We start from the raw sequence: 21,744 nt of genomic DNA, 5'->3' as shown, positions 1-21,744 counted from the left end.
AGAATAAAAGCTTAAGTAGAGTAGAAAAAACCCAAAAAACATAAGTAAATTTTTCATGTGTTCCCTTGTAAACTTGCATTAGCTGATAATGGACGAGTCTGAATGAGCAAGCATTTAGAGTTGATTGCCTTCTGCAGTACCTAAATCTTACATATATATCATGGTGCTGAAATATATCAAAGAATGAGATTAAGGGTAGCATTGGCTGGTTTAGAGATGAAATCTCGTGCAGATCAAGAGAAAATCTGGAGTGCAAGATCTCTGTGTAGTCAGTGGGAGACATCACTACCCACAAGGTGTTGATTCAGTTCAGCAGGATTGATGAGTAAAGTAGAGGGGGTGACTACCTCGTGAATGACTGATAATTAGTCCAGTTTCACTTGCTGCCTGTTTATATTCTGTGATTCTGTATTGGTAAACTAAAAGTCTGTGAGACCATTTAGTGAAGCTGCAGTGAAGTGATGTGAAAGGGTTGAGGTTCATTAATGTATCACTGCTCTTCAAATGAGGGAAGTTGCATCCAAATAGCCCACTTCATTCCCAGCCGGCAGTTTCCTGAACTGTGCCCAGGAAATGCTTACATGAGGGATATTTAAAAACAGTACAGGCATTTCCTGAGATCTTCCTTGCCACCATTTGATTTTCTGATACAGATGTAATTGCCAAATGAAGTATATTTAATTTTAAATGTTGGCTTGCTCTTAATAATCTAATCTCGGAGTGTAATTTTTATTTCTTTTCCACATCTCTCAGGAATTTGGCTGTAATTTGTTGTTTAAAAATACAGTGAGAAGGCAGTGAGATTGTATAAATTAAAATTAATTATTTTAAAGTAAAAAAACAGTAGGAAATAGAGGAACTCTTGTGGAAAAAAATTCCTGCTTTGAAGATTTATAATTGGTAACCCTTTGCATAATTTTCACATGATCTTGCCGTAGGTCTCTATGTCATTACATCTCCTTTGTTTCTCTGACACTTTCACCTCCCAATTACCACCTTCTGCTTCACTGAGTAACTCTGACTAGTGACTCAATTTCCAGAATATCTTTGAGATATGAGCAATTCCCTCTTTGTCTTCCTCCAGTCACCTACCTGACCCTGAGCTATTTCTCTGGTCTAGTTCCACCAAGAAATCATTGTGCCTCAACAAACCATATGGCCACAATCAGTTCCACTCCCCATCCCAGCTTATCTTTATTACTGGTGGAGAGCAGGGCAATAATTTCTGTTTGTGCAGTATCAGACACTAGGAAGGAGAACCAAGATTCTGTGGGTCTTACTCCAGCTCCAGGGTCATACCCTCCCTACCCTGCAGTGTCTCCTGGTGTTTCTTGATTGTCTTCTGTGGAAGAATGTTTGAAGACAGAAGAATCTCATCCTCAGGGAAGGATGTCAGAAGGCAAACCAGACTGCTTTTATTCTACTGTGCACTAAGTCTGGAGATCAGTTTGCCATCAAAAATCCTATTTAGGCAAGTGTTAAGCTCTTAATAAATCTTTTGAGGCTATAACAGCCAATTCCTTTTCTCATTGGAAAGAGCCCTGAGAAATGAAAATGCATATTTCTGCTTTTCTAGTGAGGAGAAAGAGAAATTGGGAGAACACTAAGAAAAATCCATATAAAAGAAAGTTTAAAAAACCTCAGTTCTAGCCAGAAGATGCTCCAGTCTTAGATTAGCAATACTTTCCTGCTCATCCATCTCTTAGAATAAACACACCTGAATGACTATCAGGAAAAACAAATTTTTCTTTTTTTTCCCTTACTTGGTTGTTATAAATCCATGTTCTAGCAGTAGTTAAGCACAGTTCTTCAACAGTTTACTTGTACTTAGGAAGAAGTGAAACTATAGGAACATTGACAACCTGTATTCCTTGCAGTGACTCTGTAAGTGCTGATGTGTCTTCCATTATGGTTTTCCATTTACTGCAGTGTGTTTAATTTCATACCTTATAAAACATGAGAAATTTGTCTTGTATATCCTGGTTTGCTAGCCTTATGTTGGTAATTTCTTTTGATTACTATCAGCTTTTATTATCCTCTGATGTTCAGACAGGTATTGCATTTGTTACTGTAGGGAAATAGAGCCTTATCAAAACCAAACAGACTGGGCCAGACCCATCCTTGTGTAACTTGCATTTGCACACAGGAATGAATGTGGCTCAATTAATTTTAATCCCTCTGTTGGTCTACTGTAGATTAGAAATAGATTAGATGTCTAAGTAAATGGATATCTTTTCTGAGGAATTAATTTAACTCTCTTCAGAGAAAATTACTTTTTAAAATTACCAAATAATAACTACAAAGCTATTAACAAAAATACAGCATAAAGATGAAAACAAAAAACTTGCTGTCTACAAAAGAAAGTCTTACTGTCTATGAAAACTTATTGTCTATGAAATTTTTCATACTTCAAGAAGTTCCAACTGCTAATTGATGACAAGGAATTGATCATGACATTTTTTTTCTGCATGGGATATTAATCTGCACTAGTTTCACTAATCTAAATCAATCACCACTTCTCTTTCAAGGTAGTTGATGCACTATTTATACACCTTGTATTTATACACATTAGTAAGATCCCTCCAAGTCACCTCTTTTCCAGGCTGAAGTCTCAGCTCCCACAGCCTCTCATGACATGGCAGGTGCCCAGATCCCTTGATGATCATAGTGGCCCTATACTTTGAACAACACTGTATTGAAAAAACAAATGCAAAAAAAGTGCTTTTTTGATAGTCTAAGGTCTTTGGAATAAAGTGTTATCTGGAAATGAGAACTGATCATTAGGTATGAAAGAGGCAACTGAGATATTCTGGGGATTTTGAATTTATGGTGTTATAATAATAAAAAGCTTTTTTGAGAATTGGTTTATACATGCTTGTTATTATCATTAACAGGATCAAAAATTACAGATGCACTTAACAGCAAAAGAAGAGCATCATAAGAAACTGAATGAAGTTGAGAGGTGTTATGCTACTATTGCATGTCAGTTTGGAGTTGTAAAAGGTGTTCATGGAAAACTAGAGCAAAGTGGTATGTATGTCTGAAATGTCCTCCAAGGCCTGGTTTTGCTGTGTTTTTGACAACACTGAGCTGGAGACACCTGACAGTTCAAAAAAGTAGCAGCTACTATGTAACAAGCATCTAATACATCAACTCACAATTTCTGTATCTAAGTAGATTTCTCAGTTGTTTTTTTCTCTTTGTGACAGTGCCAGGTTAGGCAGCACAGACCCAGTGCCTCTTCTGCTCTCTGCTATTAGTCTACTACAGTTGTGCGTGTGACTGCAGGGTGAATTATCCTGAGGAAATGATTTCTGTTCAAAACAATCCATCAGCAGACCCACCCCTCCCGGGAAAACGCAAACAAAATAAACCAAACCAAAATAAAAACTAAATTTGGATTAGCTTCCTGCTGCCATTTGGCAGAAGTGATGTAAGTGGTTGTGCCAGCTCAAATGAGGGGGTGAAAGTGAAGGAATTAACAAATAGGGGAAAAAGAATGCTTTTAGTTTGAATGTTGGGAAATACACAGAAAACGTTAATGAAATAGCAAAAATTCTTTTGTTGTACAGAATATAAAATCCTAAAACCAGTTCAGGAAATAACTACATAAAATTATTCATGCTATGCTATATATAAACTTATCAGAAAGTTACAAGCAAAGTCTTCATTAAAAATCAGAACCAAGAGCGTTAATGGAGAAGTGATCCTGTTAAAGTGACACCAAATTACACTAAAAATTAAATTGCAATTTTTTTAAAAAGCAATCAGCACTCAAAAGTCTCATTGTTTGAGGTATAGAACAACTGGTACCACCTGATATATTCCTCCAGTGTAGCATCACACTATACAGAATTAGTTATTGAATCATATTTTCAGTCTCAGTTAGGTTTTCACAAAGGTTTTCATTTTATACATTATATACTCATACATTGCAGTTACAAATAAAATATTCAAATGTTAAAGTATATCTTAACCTGTTCTGACTTTTAAGTACAGGAAGCCATACAGCTCAATAAGAAACTAACATCTGTCAATAAAAGACAAGAGACCGAAATAAATAATCTGAAGGAAGTAAGTATAGTCTGCATTTCTGAATGTATGAGTGGGGTTCTTTGGGGCTTCTACAACCTGCTGTAATATTTATAGGTAGTGGATGAGCAGGACAACTGCTCTTCATTCTCTGTCTAAGGGCTAAATTAGTCTTAAGCTTCCTTTTTTATGTGCAGACGCTTCAGATGAATGCCAATTAAACTTTCAGCAGCTCTGAATAGTGTCTATAACTTGGGAATTTTTGTTTACCTCTACAGACTCCTGCTTGTTAATTATGAGCATTCTCTATTCTTCCTGTGTTGTGCTGTCATTGCTTTCTGATATGGAAAGGCAGCAGTGATGTTTTCAGTTTAGTCAAAGAGAACATGGAGTGTAGTTGCCATGGAAGCAAGCTCGTAGTTATAACTTAGGATAAGAAATGTATCTAAAACTCCACCAGAACTGGGAGTGTTTTGTGACAGGGCAACTGAGACATTAGATAATGATGGTGCCATGGACAAAGTTGTCTGGCCATTAAGCTCTTGTCTGCCCTTCCCTATTCAGAAACTACTATTTGTCAGGTACATTTCTGATTTGCACCTTTGAACATACATAATAGTGGGAAGAATAAAGTTGTCTTTTCCCTTTGAGCTGTTTGTTAAGTGCTGACAAGGAGAAGAGCAAAGGCATCCTCTGAAATCAAAATAGTCTTTTAAACTGACTGTCTTTCCATACCACATATTTTTCATCTCTCTTTATCTTTCTATTCTACTTTCCTTTTTTCTCCCTTGAGGATTTTAGGTAGGGGACAAATGCATGTTTGTTCCTGGCCTAAATCAGTCTCCAGCTTCCAGGTGAATGCTTTAGACTACCATGGAATCTTTCTAAAGTTTGTGAATTTCTTGTGAAACTAAAAGTGTCATGGGGGAAGACAATTTGTAGATGAGGAGAAGGGACTGTGACTATTTTATATTTGGGTTAAATTAATGAAAAATTGGATGTTCACCTACCATTAGCTTTTGTTTGCCTGAAGAAGGAAGGCAACAGAAGTACTTGAAAACTCTTTCTGAATCCAGTGCTATTCAACATTAAGAGCACACAGCTTATTAAGGTTCTTTGGAGTATGATGCCTCTAGAAGGCTGACTTTAACTTTATCTTGTAATAGACACAGTGTAAGATTTTTTCCTTTAGTTTCACGCTTACCTTCTCTAGTGCTTTACTTAATTTTTATGTATAGTACATGAAGATATTCTGGCAACAAATTTATAATAGATTAATCATGATTTCTTTCTGTATTGCTTTAGTTACATACTAGAATATAACATGGCAAACCTCAGTCTCAGATCAAGTTTTGAAGTAACTGATCTCAAAGATGTCAGAACTCCTACCATCATGAAATTGAATTACAAATTAAATTGCAATTACAAAAACAGTAAAACAGAACACAGGAAAAATTCTGAAATTAATTTCTAAATCACAATTAAGTTTTATAGTATTTAGAAATGTTTATTTAGCTAGATAATTCATATGACATGTGTTATGTATATATTTATATATCATACAAAAATGTATATGTATTATCTGAAATAACTGATGAATAGAAGAGCAACAGGCAAATGTTGGAAGCTGTCAGTGTTGATAACTTTCCTGTATATAAAAAGCCAGACTTTTTAGAAAGCTTATATTGTCACAGCCATGAAAGTCTGAGGACGTTTGGTACAATTCAACTGCACAATTCCTTTTTTTAATTCCTTTATAAATGGAAATGTAATTTAGATATGACAAAAAAAGGGACATTAATCTAAAATGAAGCACATCTATTGTTGTATTGTAAATATAAAATTTAGGAGTTCTAGAAATTTTTAAGCATCACAATAAATACAATTTTTGCTTTTGGTTGAGAAACCAATAATAATTCATTACTTAGAATTCTCTGAGGGTAAGTAATTTGAGAGGGAAAAAGAGAAAAAATGTCTAAGTAAATTTTGCATACTGAAATCTGTGAGTAACAGAGGTGTGCAAGATAAACTGATAGTGATTTATATACTCCAGTAATCAAACATTTTGATCCATTTTTTTTCTGCTGTGCTCTTGGTTCTTAAGGTCATAGGTGATGAATTTTAAATGAAATACTGTTAGATAAGCAGAAGAAGGGGCCAACTGAAACTTAATCTGGCTTTTTCAGTTCACCAGGAAATGCCTTTATCCTGGTTATTTTGGAATTTCTTATTGGTTGCTTAAGATTTGACCATCCCATTCTGAATGTCACTGGAAAACTGAAATAGAATTTATTTTCCAAGCCTTTCAATAATTACATAGTGCTGCAACAATTTGCTATGGCAATGCCTTATGCTGCAAAAAAAAAAAATGGAGTTGCTTTTATATATTTACAGTTTTGTTAATAAACGTTGTATATAATGGACAAGCATGCCTTCCTGAAAATGCAGAATTTCTGAGAAAACAGTTAAAAATAAGCAATATAATAATAAAAAATACAGTCCATATTTCAACAGAAAAATTTGGACAGAGTAAGAAGCGCCCTGAGCTAGTTTTATTTCATTGTGGCTATCTTGTACTTAGCCTAATCACTGCCAGAGTAACATGGAAGCAGTCAGTTGTTTTCCCTTTTGGGGACTGTACCTGTTGTAGAGCTGAAGGGACCTGCAAGAGTTACAAATAGGAAAACTTTCATCTTCAGAAGAGTTTGGAAGAAGGATTACCAGGCTGTTTTCACTTGCTACATAGCTGAAAGAAGTCATGATATCTGCAGCACAAGTTGGGACAACATATAGGGCTGGTTTTATCTGCCTGGGAGACTTGACTGACCTCTGACAGCTCTGACAACTTGTGGGTTCAAACTTCTTTCCTCTGTAGCCTCAGTGATGGAGTGGGAATGACTGTCCTTAGTACTAAAATCTTAATTTGGCTGTCAGCTCTTATCACAGCCATAACTTTGACTCAGACCAGGGGGATCTCACACGTTTGTTCTTAATGGGACTATGAAGTTAGTGAATGCTATTCAACATTTATATATAAAAATAAACTAATCTCAATTTTTAATCAAATTACACGTATCTGATGGAGCTGTTAAATATGTATGATAGTAAATCTTGGGTCCCATTTTGCACAGGTTTTGTCTTTTGGGGTTTGTGGAAAGAAATAGTATTTAGCAAGGTTGTAGTTCCCTCTTGACATCAACTGCTTACAAGTCCAGTTCTTAAATCTTGGCTTAACAGACAGTAGCATAATTTCCTTTTCAAAAGTCTATTTTAGGATGTGAATGTTCAGATATTCAATGTGGGAGGATTCTTTTCACCCACATTTAAAATGCTTGCATTGAAGTCTGGCCAAGAAAAAGTTTTGGTTTTGTCCCTGAAAAAGCAGCTATATTGGTCCAGGCCTGAAAGGTTACAAGAGAGTTGCACCAATCTAGAAGGAGAGCAAAAAGATACCATGGTAATTTTGGATACACTTAAAATTTGTGTAAGATACCAGCACTGTCTTGGGAAGTGGCTACATCTCCCTTCACTGGCTGCTTTTCCAGTCCTGTAGCACCTCTTCATGCTGGCACATGTATTTATGTGGCCTTGAGGAAAAGTAGAAGGGAAATTTTGTGTTGCTCAAAACTTTATTTTACCAAAAAAACAAGTTTCAGTTTAGATCAACTGGCAAAAGGAAATGCATTAAGGGAGAAGGATTTTTTCTTTTGTGACACTCTTGGCTGACACTTGCTTGAAGTGCTTCTGAAACCATGTCTCTAAGTATTGGCTGCTAGCAACACATCAAAGGAATAGGTTTTAAATCCTTATCATTCTTTCTTAGCATTCCTCAAAACCTAAAAAATAATTTGCCAGAATCAATTTAATGAATCAATGACAAAAATTACTAGAAAAAGAAGCAAAAAAAAAAAAATTGGGCATTAAATGTTTTTAGCTTCAGTTTACAACAAAATATACCCATGTATGTATAAAATTACTGTATATTATTTTCACAGCTTCATGGTTTATGCTTCCACTCACCATGGAATACTTTCCAATTAATTCCTCTGATCTGGTTTGTGTTGGTTCTTTTGGGGTTTGTGTTGGGTTTTTTTGGTTGTTTTGTTTTTTCCTGTCTACAGCTTTTTTTGGATTTAGCAGATCAAGGTTCCAGATGGATTATACATATCCACCTGCCATATACAAAGAAGATAATCCAGTAATTCTTTTTTACCTCAAGGGTTTGATTTACCTAGTATGATTTCTTCTTTCCCCATGACAAAATAAGTAGTAAGCTATGTCTGCACCCAATAAACTCTAAGGTTTAGAAAATATGTAGTATCAGATCCATAGCAGGCTTTTGCACCTGCTTGTATAGCACACAACCTGTTAGCTGTGCTTTGTACACCATTAATCTAGTTCTGTGTAAAGACTGGCACAGTGCACCTTTTCAGTTTTATACAGTTAAAACTTCTTGAACTTTCTGCCACTTAAATGTGGGAACTCTCCTTGCATATTTCCTCACAGAGTCTTCTACTAAAATAGTAAAACTAATACATATTGTTATTGCAAAAGATGGAAAAAGCCCTACTAGGTTACAGAATATCACAATTACTGTCTTTAGGTTCTATAATTGGTTCTGCAATTAAATCTAGTACTTACTGGATCATTTTAGATTTACTTATAGCTAAAATACATGCAAAATAAAGCCTCTAGAAAAAAAAAAAATCAAAAATAGTACCTATGCTTGTATTTGCTGTAAACTTTGTATTTGTGAATTTCAGCCACAATATAATCTTCCCTCTTTCTTTTGTACTGTTGTATGATTTTGTCCAGAACAGTTAAACCATTGGTCTGTGATAAGATGGAATTCCAGTTTTGTGAAGAAAAGTTAAACAGACCAAACTTAGTTGTTAGATAAAACTATTACCATTCTGAATGCTTGGTTCACCACTATGGCATCATGAAGAATTCTTGATACTATCTGTGAGCAGCATTCATAACCTCTGCTATTTGTCTGAGTAAACGTCAGAGTGCTCAAGGAGAGAGGGATATTAAACAGACTACCTTGTACCAGAATGGGAGGGGTGGGGGAGACCAGGGCACAATATTTATGACTCCAGGAACTATAAGTTGTAATTTAATGAGATCAAAGCACTTACTGTTTATTTGCTGCACTAGGAGCTTGGAATAAACCAGTTGGAAAACAGATACCAAAAAAAAAAAGAAAAAAAAAAAAAAAAAGAAAAGCAGGATATTTCAGAGATTATAAAGACTATAAAATCAAAGGCAGATTTGAGATGGAAAATCATGTTGTAGAAGCCTCTGATATAAAATTAATTTAGCATTCTCCTGAGATTAAGTAATTAATGTTTCAGGAAAAGCAAAGATCCTCCAAATTTATAGCCAGTTCCTGTTTTCACCAGATAGGCACTGTTCTTTTTTTTTCCTCCCGATTCCCAGGAACAAACACAGTAGTTATAATAGGTACCTTATTCCTATTGTATATCTCAGTGTAGGAGGTTTTACCAATACCAACTCAATGTCCAGTTCTAACATACTTCTTGGAAGAGAAAATAACAAAATGCTTAAGTATCATAAATACTTCAAAGACAGTAAAATTAGAACCATAACATTTTAACTCTGAAAATAAAATTATTCACATGTGGCAAGCTTCAGGTTTAGTAAGTCAGTCTTATGAATTTCAGTTCCTCTAAATTATTCTGTTGTTTCCATACACTATTTAAAAGTAGGGCATGACTCAGGATAGTTTAAAAGATTTGTCTTTGTTTTGAATTGCAATGCCTATACTGGATGAACTATTTATATGTGTTTCCTGTGTTAAGGAACTGAAGAAAGTAACTACAGACTTGATAAGGTCCAAGGTCACATCTCAGTACAGAGTTGGAGAAGAAAACATCAATCTTGCAGTAAAGGAAAAACAGTTTCAAGAACTGCAACAGAAAATCAGAATGGTATTTTTGGAATTTAAACAAATTAAATATTTGGTGAATATTTTCTATTATTTGACAAGCAAACATCACGGCAGTGATCTCTCTGATGAATATAGATTACTGATTCCTTTCTACTAACTGCATGCACAACAAAACTATTTCCAGAATTAATTTTTCTATGGAAGTATGTATGCTATTAGTTTAATTTTATAGTAAAAAAAGTATGGATAAGAAGACACCTCAAAATAATTCAATTGAAAATACTATGATTAATGGTATCACGTTAATACAATTTTGCTAAAGAAAAAAGAGTAAACTTAAATGCTTTATGCTGTTCTTCATGTTTGTTTTGGTTTTTTTAGGAGACAGCAGTTGGTAAAAAAGTTCAAGAAGAAAACGCTCACATTAAAGAAGAAAAGCTGGTGGGTGTTAATACAACTTTGCTATTTAAAAATAACTTAATTACACTAAGCTATTACAATAAATTAAATTCACTTGTTTACTCTCCAGAACTATTTTAATACCAACATAAATGGGATCATACTCCTTAGTTTTCAGAAAGCATATTAGGAAAACAAAGTGCATCTTTTGACACTTTATTCCAAGTCTTAAGTTATGTCTTTGAATGCAGATGGGAGAAATTTGATATACCCAAGGAACAATTGTATACATATCAGTTCAGTACAAATAAGCAGTAAGGTTTATGTAACGTGCTGCTGTTCTGCTTTCTGGTTGGCAACAGTTTAATGTAATGGTGCTGCTATTGAAACCAGGTAAAAATGGAATTGTGTCAGTCATATACAAAGGAAATGGTGTTCCATTCACAGAGAATATACACATTCACAATATTAAACTACACCTATACATGGCTGAGCAAAGTTAAGACTGACTTCTGTCACAAACTTGGGCACTTTCCAGAGTAAGTCATGATATTCAAACCAAGCTACATGGAATCAAGTATCAAACAGAACAACAAAAGAAGCTGTTCCCTGTATTATATATATATATGTATATATATATATGTACATATATACATTCTTATATACAGTATTTTGTAAACACCAGCAGAATGAAAAATAAATATGGTAATCTAAAAGACACATGTTTAAACTTCAGAGATAAAATCTTATTCAATATATTCCTATTTGTTTGTATTAATAAGGAAATTCTCAGCTCTCTACAATGTATGCAGGAGCTACTTCAGCGAATAACCCAAGCAAATGTTAGAATGGAAGGTGAATTAAATGCACTGAAAGAAGAGTATCAGGTCAGAGTTTTCTTGATTAGACAAGTTACTACTGTCTGTTATGTATTTTTTTAAGTCTGGGGCTGTTAAAGACATCTGTATGGTTTTCAGAACTTTTGACCTCACTTCCATTGCTCCCTCAGCATCTTAACTGTCAATGTGAACCCTGAAGTGCAGTCTATGGCTTCCCTTTTCCCTAAAGTAAATCAGGATTGCCATTCTTGTTAGCAATTTCAGGAAGGTAAAAACAGAAAATATTGTGGGGTTGCTTTCAAGTACTTTGAAATAAAATTATTTTATTACTTTTGTTTCTTAAAATTTTCAAGGTTAAGGTCTTACCTGTTCTGGTCAGATGCGCCAGACAGAGTTCAGGTACAACCATTAATTGAACTGTTACTTGAGATGTGTGAAGCTACTGTTGATTTACACACAGTAAAGCTGAATGGGTTAACAAAAAAAAGTTTCAAGTACAATTATGGTATTATAAAACTTACTATTAGCATTATTTTAATGCACTCCTATGTCAGTGATCTCATAAAAATAAATTAAATGATAATCAGATCTATACCTCATGTTCCAGTAGATATGTTTTATTTAAAGTTTATGCCACCTACAAGATTGGTTAATAAACAATTTAGGACAGAAAAGCAAAAATATTTTCTTTGAGTATACAGTAGTTTTTTCTTTAGGTACAGTGGGTCTAGATTGTGCTACATTTCATATTTCTCATCTCTGGACTTTATATTACTTTTTCAGCACATTAAAACTTATGCACTGAAACTGAATAATGGCAAGTGTTTTTATGCCCTTTTATAGCCATTTCTTTTTTCATAACCTCCCCCTGTTTCCTGTTAGCTAAACTATAAGCACCTTTCTGTTAATTTATGAAAATTATTGTTGAGATAGCACATTATCACTGATCTGTATGGCACTTCCAGCATGTTAGAAGCAAAGGTCCAAGCAACATAAAACACATCAAAATTCATTAATGCAGTATTGATTATTTTTTGGATAATTAATTTTATTGCAGACCCTTGAAAGAGATAATGAGCTGCAAAGGGAGAAGGCAAAGGAAAATGAAGAAAAGTTCTTTAATCTTCAGAATGAGCACGCAAAAGCACTAAGAACTTGGAAAAAAGATGTAGGTTTATTAAATTAAATGCTAGAGTGTTAAAAGGTTTTTTAAATGGTCATCAAGCATTGCAGGTAATTCCTAAAGAACAAGGAAATATTGCAGAAATAATACAATAAAAACAACAAATTTATTTTTCAGTAATGCAGTCTCTTCTATAAATGAATATTTTGAAAGGTAAATTCTGGAGAGATGTTGTTTTCTGTTCTCTAAAAGGCCAGTGCACTTCCTGCAGCTCTATAAATCAAGAGGCAAGGTGTTACGTGTTACCTTGAGTTTAGCACTTAAAAATATCCCAGAATTAAACACTACTACCCAGACATGGAAACTGATACAGGTTTTAATTTAAATTGAATGTTATGTATTTTTCAGAAAACTTTCAATATTCTAAACAACTTATTTGGAGAATATCAGCATTTCTAGCCTGCACTCCTGCACCCTGAAAAAACTCCCATATATTAAAAAATTCATGCACACCCACATAGACTGAAGTGACACAGACTAAGGGTACTCCTCAAGGGCCATATGCCCAGGAAAAAAAAAAAAGCAACAAACCTCAAACTGAAACTTGTAGAGATACTGAAGGGATTGCATTAAAGCAGAGGTCCTGATTTGACATGAATTATTCAACGTGGGGTGAAAGAGGGGATAAGAAAAGGTAAAAACCTGTATCTTCCCTCAGTGAATTCACCCCTGTGTACACCTGAACAATAATTTGCCTTCAATATTTGCCACTCTTTCTACTACTTCATTATTTTTTAAAAACTTAAATAATTATTTAATCCAACTTTAATAGAAAAGTATTGAAGCTGTGAAAATTGTCTGCAATAATGAATGCATATTTTCAAGTAAGAAAGAATAATGCTTCTTCAATAAGATATCATCTGTTAAGTGTGCAGAAACCAGATGCTAAGCAGCATTTATTTAATAGTCTTTTTTATTCCTATGCCATTGGTACCTACTGCCAGAAATGTTTGTAATCAGGTAGATGGATTCTCAGGGAGGCTGTGGGGAAATAATGCAAAGTTGTCCTTGTAATGCCCTTGTCTCAGGCTGACTCTTTTGGGTGTAGCCATTATGGAGACTGCAAACATGGGACTACAAAATATCTGAACTATTCTGATGCCCCCTGCTCTGAGACTTGATCTCCCTGATTCCAAGGAGAGTCTTATGGCATAGTTTCCTGTACTGACATGGGAATTGGCCCTGCTCATTTCTCAGGAGAAATTGCAACTATTGTTTTGAAGATAATTTTTTCATTTATTTTTTTTTTCCTATCCATGTTTTTGCTATGGCTCACAAGAAATTTGGTCACTTCCTATCTTGGTGTCATCATAGATAATGTAATATTTTACACTGCTCTGGAGATATTTGCAAATAAAATGAAGGCATTTCTGTAAAATTGTCCTTCTGTTCTTTTTACAACTTATATTTTTGACCATCCTTTTTGTTCTAGGTACAAAAATTTAATTGTTACATGCTGACTGCAGAAGCATTGGATAATTGAGGCTACTTAGAGAAGTACCAAGGAAATCATTTGCTGTTTTAGTTTCTTGAAAATATTGGTAGAGGATGAATTTTGACTAGCACAATTATTTTTGAGCCAAACAAGGAAGAAGGCTACAAACACAAATCTCACTTTTTTGAGCATTGATACTTGAAGTAAATGGTGAAAAACACCAATTAATAAAAGGTATCATCAGTAACAGAAATGTGATTAAAATTTTGGTTTGAATGAGAAAGCTCATTTTCTACAAAGAAATTCCTCAGCATCTACACTTTCTTGTAAGGATTTACTTTAATTTGCTAAGCTGTTGATACCATTGTAAAATCCTGTTTTACATATTGAACATGCAGCACAGATCTATGTTTGTGTGCTCTGTGTACTCTCAATTCTTACAGGAGGAAAACATGAGAAAAGAAATAGACACTATTAAAAATGAACTGAGTTTGCTTAAAGGAGTTCACAGAAATCTTGAAGATTATCCTCCTCCTCAGGGAAATCATCATTCTGAGCAAGTGGAAAATCTGAAGGTAAGTGTCTTTAATAGCTGTTATACTTTCCATTTCCTGTACAAATATTAGATAATAGGATTAGATTTCCTAATGTGGCTGTCACGTCCACTGATCTTCCTTTAACATTGCTAAACCTAATAATTTATCTGATGTAATCCTATTCTTTTAGGATATTAGTCTGCTTTTTTGTTTGGTTGGTTGGTTGGTTTGTTTACATTATTTTGTGTACTTCAGGTGAGTGGTCTTTTTTTCCATCAGAATTGTAAAACTAATTTTAAACTTTAGTTCTGAACTTTAAATCTGATCAGTGACTGTAGTAAAGTATTAAAATATACATAATATTTTGTTCCTTTTTATGTTAGATTTTTCAAGAACACTCAAAAGACAGTGAGATGCAGGCTATTCAGAAAGAAAATGAGTGCATGCAATCTCTTACAAGACAAGATGGAAATTTTGGACATGAAGAAGAAACTGAAGGAAAAACCACAACGGATAAGTCTTTAAGCATTGAGGAATTACAGACAGAACAAAGTAATAACTTTGCATGAATAATACAGATAAGTAGTATTGTTGAAGAAAGAGTAAATGTTTATGGATATAGTATGCAACAAGAGAATACTTGAATTCTGAATTAAATGTTTCTGTACTAACAACAGCAATATTCTGGGTGTCAGTAGTGCTGATCCATTCACTGCACTTCCAGTGGCTGCCCTGGGCCTTTAAGTGAAGTTCATGTGCATGAAGCCCTCAGGCTGTTGCAATACTTTCTGCATTCCAGTTGAAGAAGCAAATGAGGGTTATGAAGAACTGTAACATGTATAAGCATGTTTGGAAGCAAAACTAAGGACTTTCCCATAAAACAATGGAAAAGGGAAGAAAAAGAGTGATTCACCGCACAAGACAATGAAGAAATCCCATGCATAATTTTAATACTTTTCTATATAAAGCCTTTTGTAACTCCACCCTATAATTTTCTGGAGGCAACTAACTCTAATGCTCAGTATCTACAATGTAGCAAAGATAAGTGGAAATTTAAAAACTTTATAACTACAGAGTGCTTTAAGGGATCAGTGCTTGCAGACTTCCAGTATATCTTTGAGAAAACATCTTTCTGATATTGAAATACTTGTTCCTCACTGGCCTGCTACCATCAATTCCTAGCATGTTCCTTGTGGTGTGATCATAGTCTCTTAAACAGTTTTGTTTAGGTTTGTTTTGCATTTAGCTAAAAATGCCACTTTCAAAAATAAATTCAAACACAGCTGCAGAACTAACCAGTAGCTTAAAACTTACGTAGACACACAATGGTTGATTAATTATGTGCTATAATTTAATAATGAATATTCCCTTTTAATATTAAACTAGTTATCACTTGGGAAGTATTTCCACTATAAGTCTTATCTAAAATCTACAGAGTGTTAATATACTTTCTGTTTGAAGGATTTATAAATATTTTGCAAGTAACTATAATACTTCAGTAACTTTTTAATAGACCTGTGTTTGTAACGTAAGATAAAAATCAGTATCAGTGCTAAACTTGAATCAATCTCTTTGGAAATGTAAATATAAAGTATCTTAACCTCTTGGTTACTTATTCTAACAGATTTACAAGTTATCAAAAACAGTCTTAAGGATGAAATTAATGTTACTAACCCTTCTGAAGAAAAGCAAGGGGAAGATTCTTCCAGGAATAGTCTCTGCACAGATACCAATTTAATTACCCAGGAACAGACCTCAGAAATACATGTCACTGGGTGCAAAGAAGCAGAAAATCTAGGACCAACATGTACAAAATTAGTGGAGAAAAATACTGCAAATTTAGATCAAAAGCTACAGGACAGCACGGAGCCATTGGCATCATGCCACATGCCAACAAGGAAGGTGTTTGTAGACAGCACTGATCCTATAGGTGCCTACAAGAAAAATGGAAGTCAGGAAACTGACTCTAGCAAACAAGACTTGTGCAAGAGTACAGATGAATTGATTTGTACTAAGGCAGATAAAAATTCAAGTAATACACAACACAAAAAAAGTATCTCTGCACCTGAAGCACCCAAACCCAAGTCTGAAACAGTTCTTTGTGCTGAGAAGAATGCTGTGTGTGAGGAAATTACAGATAATCATCAAGCTAAGGAATTAAGTTTTGGCATCGTATCTTACATTAAAGAAAATACTCAAACAGAATACCAAAAATGTAGCTTGCTGGACAGTGAAAATTATGTAGGCAATGCATTACATAAAACAGAAAAAACTTCGTTGAATCCAAGTGGATTAGAGAGAGATGAGCTTCCTTTTAAACAGATATGCATAGATGCTGAAGAAAGAAATGATGACAGTGCCAGAAATGTGAACAGAAATAGAGCACTGAGGAGCAGTGGTGTTCCAGCAACTGATGTGCCAAAGCTACCAACAGTTCTTTGTGGTAATGCAAGTTGTGACACTGCCACAAAAGAACACAGTGATAATATGTCTCTCTTAGGTGCTTTCAATTTATGCCTCCCCAAAATACAAAGAGGAAAAAACATGGATGATGTGGGAAACAAGCAACCACAACGAGAAAGTACTGACCAACCAGGGAATGTTATAAACAAGGGAAAAGAAAGTACTGACCAACCAGGGAATGTTATAAACAAGGGAACTCACAACACTGAAGCTATATCTCCAGTGAAGGATGGTACTCTTGAAAAAAATGCTCATGAAAAAACCCAAACAGATAATATTAGTATTGATAAGCTAATTCCATGTAAAAAAGTTAATGATGATATTCAGATACACTCCAATGAACGTGGATATTCCCTGGAGATTAATAATTCAAAAGATAACGCGTTGTTAAAAGACTCACTGAACAGTACAGTTCCAGGAAGGAAGTTTGCTGAGGGTCACCTGAAGGAATCATGTTCTTTAGCTGTCAGAACATCTGGAAATTTAGTAAACATAAGTGGAAGGTCATCCTTTGATCTTTCAACCTTAGATAAAAAAGCTGAGAAAACTCCAGTATGCTTAGATTTTTTAGTCCTTAGTTCTTGTTCAAGAGTAAATCAAATGAGAGGTCAAGCTACATGGGCTTCCAAAGCACCTTCCCTTTTCAAACTACCATGCTCACTGGAAAACACAAAGGCTGCTTCAAAAATAAAGTGTCAAAATCTCAGTGAAACTGTTGACGGAAGAGAAACAGGACTAGGTAAGAAAAATAAGCATTTATGTTTTTAAACATGAACTGAATATATATTATCAAAGTGTGTAATTTCTGCATCTAAGTTTAGTGTAGCATTAGAAAAATGTAAACCTCCTGACATTTTAGTTCTATGGCAAAAAACCACAACCAAAAAAAAAACCAGAAAACCAACCAAAAAAACCCTCCAAAACTGAATTATGCAATTTCTGCAAAAGTTTATAGCACAAATGCACAGCAGTTTTCCTCTGCCTCCCAGGAAAACAACAGCATTCTTAATTACCTGTTACAGAAGCATGAGGTAACCTGTGTTTTCATAACACAACAACAGTTTTACTATTGTAGCAGTGATTGACAGGCATCTGTGTAGTGACAGAGCAGCTGTCTGCATTCTGAGCAGCTGTGACAGTTGCAAGGCACTTAATGTTGGTTTCAAAGGAATCTACCAGCAGTGCATAAAGCCACTGTGGGATTGGAACCTTATGGTTGGCTATGACTAATGTACTTATTTTCCCTTCCTACTTTTAGTAGATAGCTATGGCCTGATTTCCTGAAATATTAGGGATAGCCATTTACAAAAAAGACTTCTTATTTTAAAAGTTTGTCTAACAACAACTGTATTGAGAATTTCTTTTTTATTCCAAGTAACCTTGCAGTATGATGTCAGGATGGCAGTAATTACATATTGCATTCTGATTATCAGAAGGTGGGTCTTAAAGTAGTACTGTTTAAAAATATTTATTCAGTTAGAATATTCAGAATATACATTCTATAAGCCACAATTTAAATTATTAAGTTAATATATGAAAAGTATATAAACCATTTTTAATCGGTGTAAAAACATACCTTATCTTTAGAGACAAAATAGATGCAGAAGTATGTGAAAAAAAAAAAATGAAGAGGAAAAAGCCTATAACAGAAAGTGGTTTAAAGCGAAAATATTTGATTTTTTTTAAGATCAGAGGTAGACCAGAAGTTTAGTTACTTAACAATTAGTGCCTAGAGACTAAATTGCAGTTGTTACCATTTCCTTTTTGTCAATCAGGTTCCACCAGTTTTAAAAGAACTGCCAACACTTTGAATACCTCTAGTAACCAACGAGACCCCCAGGGAGACCCTAGTGAAGAATGGAATGCTGGAGCAAAGACTTTTTATGATTCTTCTTTTCCCACAGAACATGTAAGTCAATTAAAAATATTGCGGACCAGACCTCAGTGAGCTAATTCCACAGATATTTGTACAACTGTAAGCATCTGGATACTTTAAGACTGAGTCAATCTCCAAAATAATATCAAAAGGGCAACAAGGCACCATTTTTCACAATTAAGGTTGATAGAAAGCAGCAGGAAAAAGTCACAGCATATGAATCAGACAGATGCTTACCAGTCTGTTTGAGAGGGGAGGAAGAGGGTAGCTCACTGTGTACCCTAATAAAAATCATCACCTACAGTAAAAAGTAGGAAAAAAAAAAAAAAGGTAGTGTGTACAAGTTTAAAAACAGTGTTTCCTTTATTACTTGATAGGAGCATGTTATTTCAAGGAATCTGTGAAAGACTAAAACTTGAGCATATCTATGAATTAGAGCCTACCTGTTCTGCAGTTATGTGATGCTGTATTTTGAGCCATCTTACTGTTTAGCAGAATATTACACAAATGTGTAAAAGCAGAGAATTAAAAAGAAAACTATTGATTCCTTGTAAGACAGCTTCATCCAGGATGGTACTCACAATGGCTCAATATTGCATTTTCTGATCTATGTTACTGTGGAGCTTGATTTGACCCAATACTAAACATTATCTTCAAAAGTGTTAAATAATTTAAAACTACAGTTGACCTCACTTTTTAGAAGAGGTTCTAGAGGTATTTCTGAGGTAGCTATGGCTGTCTTCCTTGGATGAGGTTTGAGGTCAGGGTGTACAGTGTTTTCAAGTGACAAAGTTGGCTGACTTCAACAGACTTAATGAGCTCTCCAGGTCATTAGCATTCACATTCTCTGAAACTCAGAAGTAAAGACTCATGTTTTAGATTACTTAGCTTCCTTAACATCATTCTACTTGGGAATGCAAGATGCACTTTTCACCAAACACTTTGTTGGTAGTTACTGTGTCTCTCTTCCTTTTTCTCACTGAGGTGGAGCCAGGAATTGAGTGAACTGAAATACCTAATTTACAGCTAAAATGAGGCTGCACTGCATTATCTGAGTGTGGTTTTATCTACTTTGTGCCCTCCAAACTAATGGTCCTTATGTGCTGGCAAAGTAAAAGCTGAGATGGACTTGCTGGTTTGACCTCAGATGATTTTTCCAAATAGCTAATTTGTGAGACCCCAGCATGGGATGGTTATTGCAGACCTCCCCATTCTGTGTTGGTGTCATTCTAATACCTTCTGTCCTTGTATTTGTCATTTTTATGGCTGATATGAAAAAGCTGCTGGGAGATTAAAAATAGGCTCAGCAGTGTTTTTTGCTGCTCAATTTATTTTGACTAACATATGATTATAACTAGAGCAGACTCATTATGCCTTCTACAACTTGAGTAATCTCATTCAACCAAAGTATACAGTACTCTAAAAAACTATTAAAAATAAAAAGACACGCTATAGGTGCATTTAAATTCTAGTTAAAATATGAAGAAGTATTTTAAAAATTAGTCTGTTCGTGTCTGACTACCAAAGAAAGGCTGAATAAGCTTTGTCAGCTCAGTTTAAAAATAAGTCTAATCATGTGTCCTATAGGGTTTTTCATACGAGTCCGACAGGTGGCCACTTGTTTCCAGCACTGAATAAGACATGTTTTCCTTGTATATTATTGTGAAAATGCTGAGGCCTTGAAGTTTGACAGTTCAGGTTTTATTTTTAAGCTTTACTCTAAACCCACTGTCAAAGAACTATATTAAAGTGCTATATATATTGCACACCTTTAATTATTTCTCCAAGGAGATCTAAATGTTGGATTCAGTAGAATCCAACAGGGCATGGCTTAATTTAACTGGAAAATTTCACTTCCATATATGAAAGATGTAAATGAAGGGTCTTCTCTTGGATTGTGGGTATAGGACAGTTACAGTCCCATGTGCTATTCCATAGAGATTTTGACTAGTGGCTTGCAATAAAGTACCATCTCCTTCTTTCTGAGGCCCTGGGAAAGAGCATGGGAGAGCTTGTGTATATATATATATATATATATATATATATATTCTCCCATGCTCTTTATATCTATATACATACAGCCACTGGAATTAACAGCTTGAAAACATTATTGCTCAAAAGAATTATTTCCTCACTGAAATGGAGATTACAGTCATTACTGCCCTGAAGTAGCAGTGGCTTCACCTGCATGGCAGTTATGTCCTTACAGATGTAACAGGCTAAGTCACCAAATTACATGAGGTTTATTGTTCATATTTCAAACTTCAAGAAATGTTTGTTCACAGGGAAAGGAAAATTACAGCCAAAAAAAAAAAAAAAAAAAAAAAAATAAAGGCAGGCCTGATGAAGACTTGCAGCTTAACAGTTGATTCAAGCAGTTGCATCAATATTAAAAAATAACTGAGCAGAGGAAGAAGGCCTTATCTTGCAATTCCTGTAAGAGAATTCCCTAGCATGCAATCAAAGTATTTCATGTCACCTTACAGATCCCCAGGAACCACTCTGTGTAACATGGCTTCGTTGTGCTGTGTGCTGGCTTCCATGAGAGGAACTGGTTTATGAGTGGAGAACTCCTAATTCAACCAAAAACCTCTTCCTACTGTGTTGCCATATGTGTTTGGCTGGGATAGATACCAAGTAAAAACTATTCAAGGAGCAAAAAAAATGTTTAATATAAAAACACAGCAACCTCTCACAGAGCTTGTGTTAGTTAATGAGGTTTGCTTTCTGATCTATGCAGTGAAGCAGAGAGGGAGTTAACACCATAAACCTCATGATTTTGGGTTTTGTTAATCAAATGCTTGCATGGCAATAGAAATGTCAATTGCAACATTAAACTGTTTAATTAAACTATTTATTTTACTAATCTGCATTCTAGTACAGGTTTGTCTTTTTAGTTTTAAACATACTCTTCTGTACCAAGTCTTATGCTAAGGTTTGGGTTATAAATGAGTATTTGCCACTATCAAGTTTTCTGAATTAAAGCTGAAGCAAGCACTTCAAACAATATCTATTTTTTCCAGCCAATTGATCTTTCTATTCACATTTACTTGCTTGCTTGATGCTC

General features: G+C 34.7%; 1 protein-coding gene across 9 annotated transcripts in view; it reads left to right on the top strand.

Moving 5' to 3' along the window:
• The window catches only part of CCDC73 (coiled-coil domain containing 73), a 54,545-nt gene that overhangs the window by 30,006 nt on the left and 2,795 nt on the right, over nucleotides 1–21,744 (top strand). For 8 of the 9 annotated variants that reach the window (XM_071761803.1, XM_071761808.1, XM_071761802.1 and 5 more), the window contains 10 exons: nucleotides 2,895–3,030; nucleotides 3,995–4,074; nucleotides 9,858–9,986; nucleotides 10,328–10,387; nucleotides 11,128–11,232; nucleotides 12,242–12,352; nucleotides 14,246–14,377; nucleotides 14,722–14,890; nucleotides 15,963–17,540; nucleotides 18,577–18,710. In XM_071761803.1, the coding sequence (XP_071617904.1) occupies nucleotides 2,895–3,030; nucleotides 3,995–4,074; nucleotides 9,858–9,986; nucleotides 10,328–10,387; nucleotides 11,128–11,232; nucleotides 12,242–12,352; nucleotides 14,246–14,377; nucleotides 14,722–14,890; nucleotides 15,963–17,540; nucleotides 18,577–18,710 (2,634 nt within the window). The remainder of the gene's footprint in view (nucleotides 1–2,894; nucleotides 3,031–3,994; nucleotides 4,075–9,857; nucleotides 9,987–10,327; nucleotides 10,388–11,127; nucleotides 11,233–12,241; nucleotides 12,353–14,245; nucleotides 14,378–14,721; nucleotides 14,891–15,962; nucleotides 17,541–18,576; nucleotides 18,711–21,744) is intronic. The other variant, XM_071761809.1, reaches the window with a different exon arrangement.

Source organism: Heliangelus exortis, chromosome 18 (genome assembly GCF_036169615.1).
Source record: "Heliangelus exortis chromosome 18, bHelExo1.hap1, whole genome shotgun sequence".
NCBI lineage: Eukaryota > Metazoa > Chordata > Aves > Apodiformes > Trochilidae > Heliangelus > Heliangelus exortis.
Note: the sequence above shows the minus strand (reverse complement) of the source record. Positions and strands in the feature narration are given on the sequence as shown.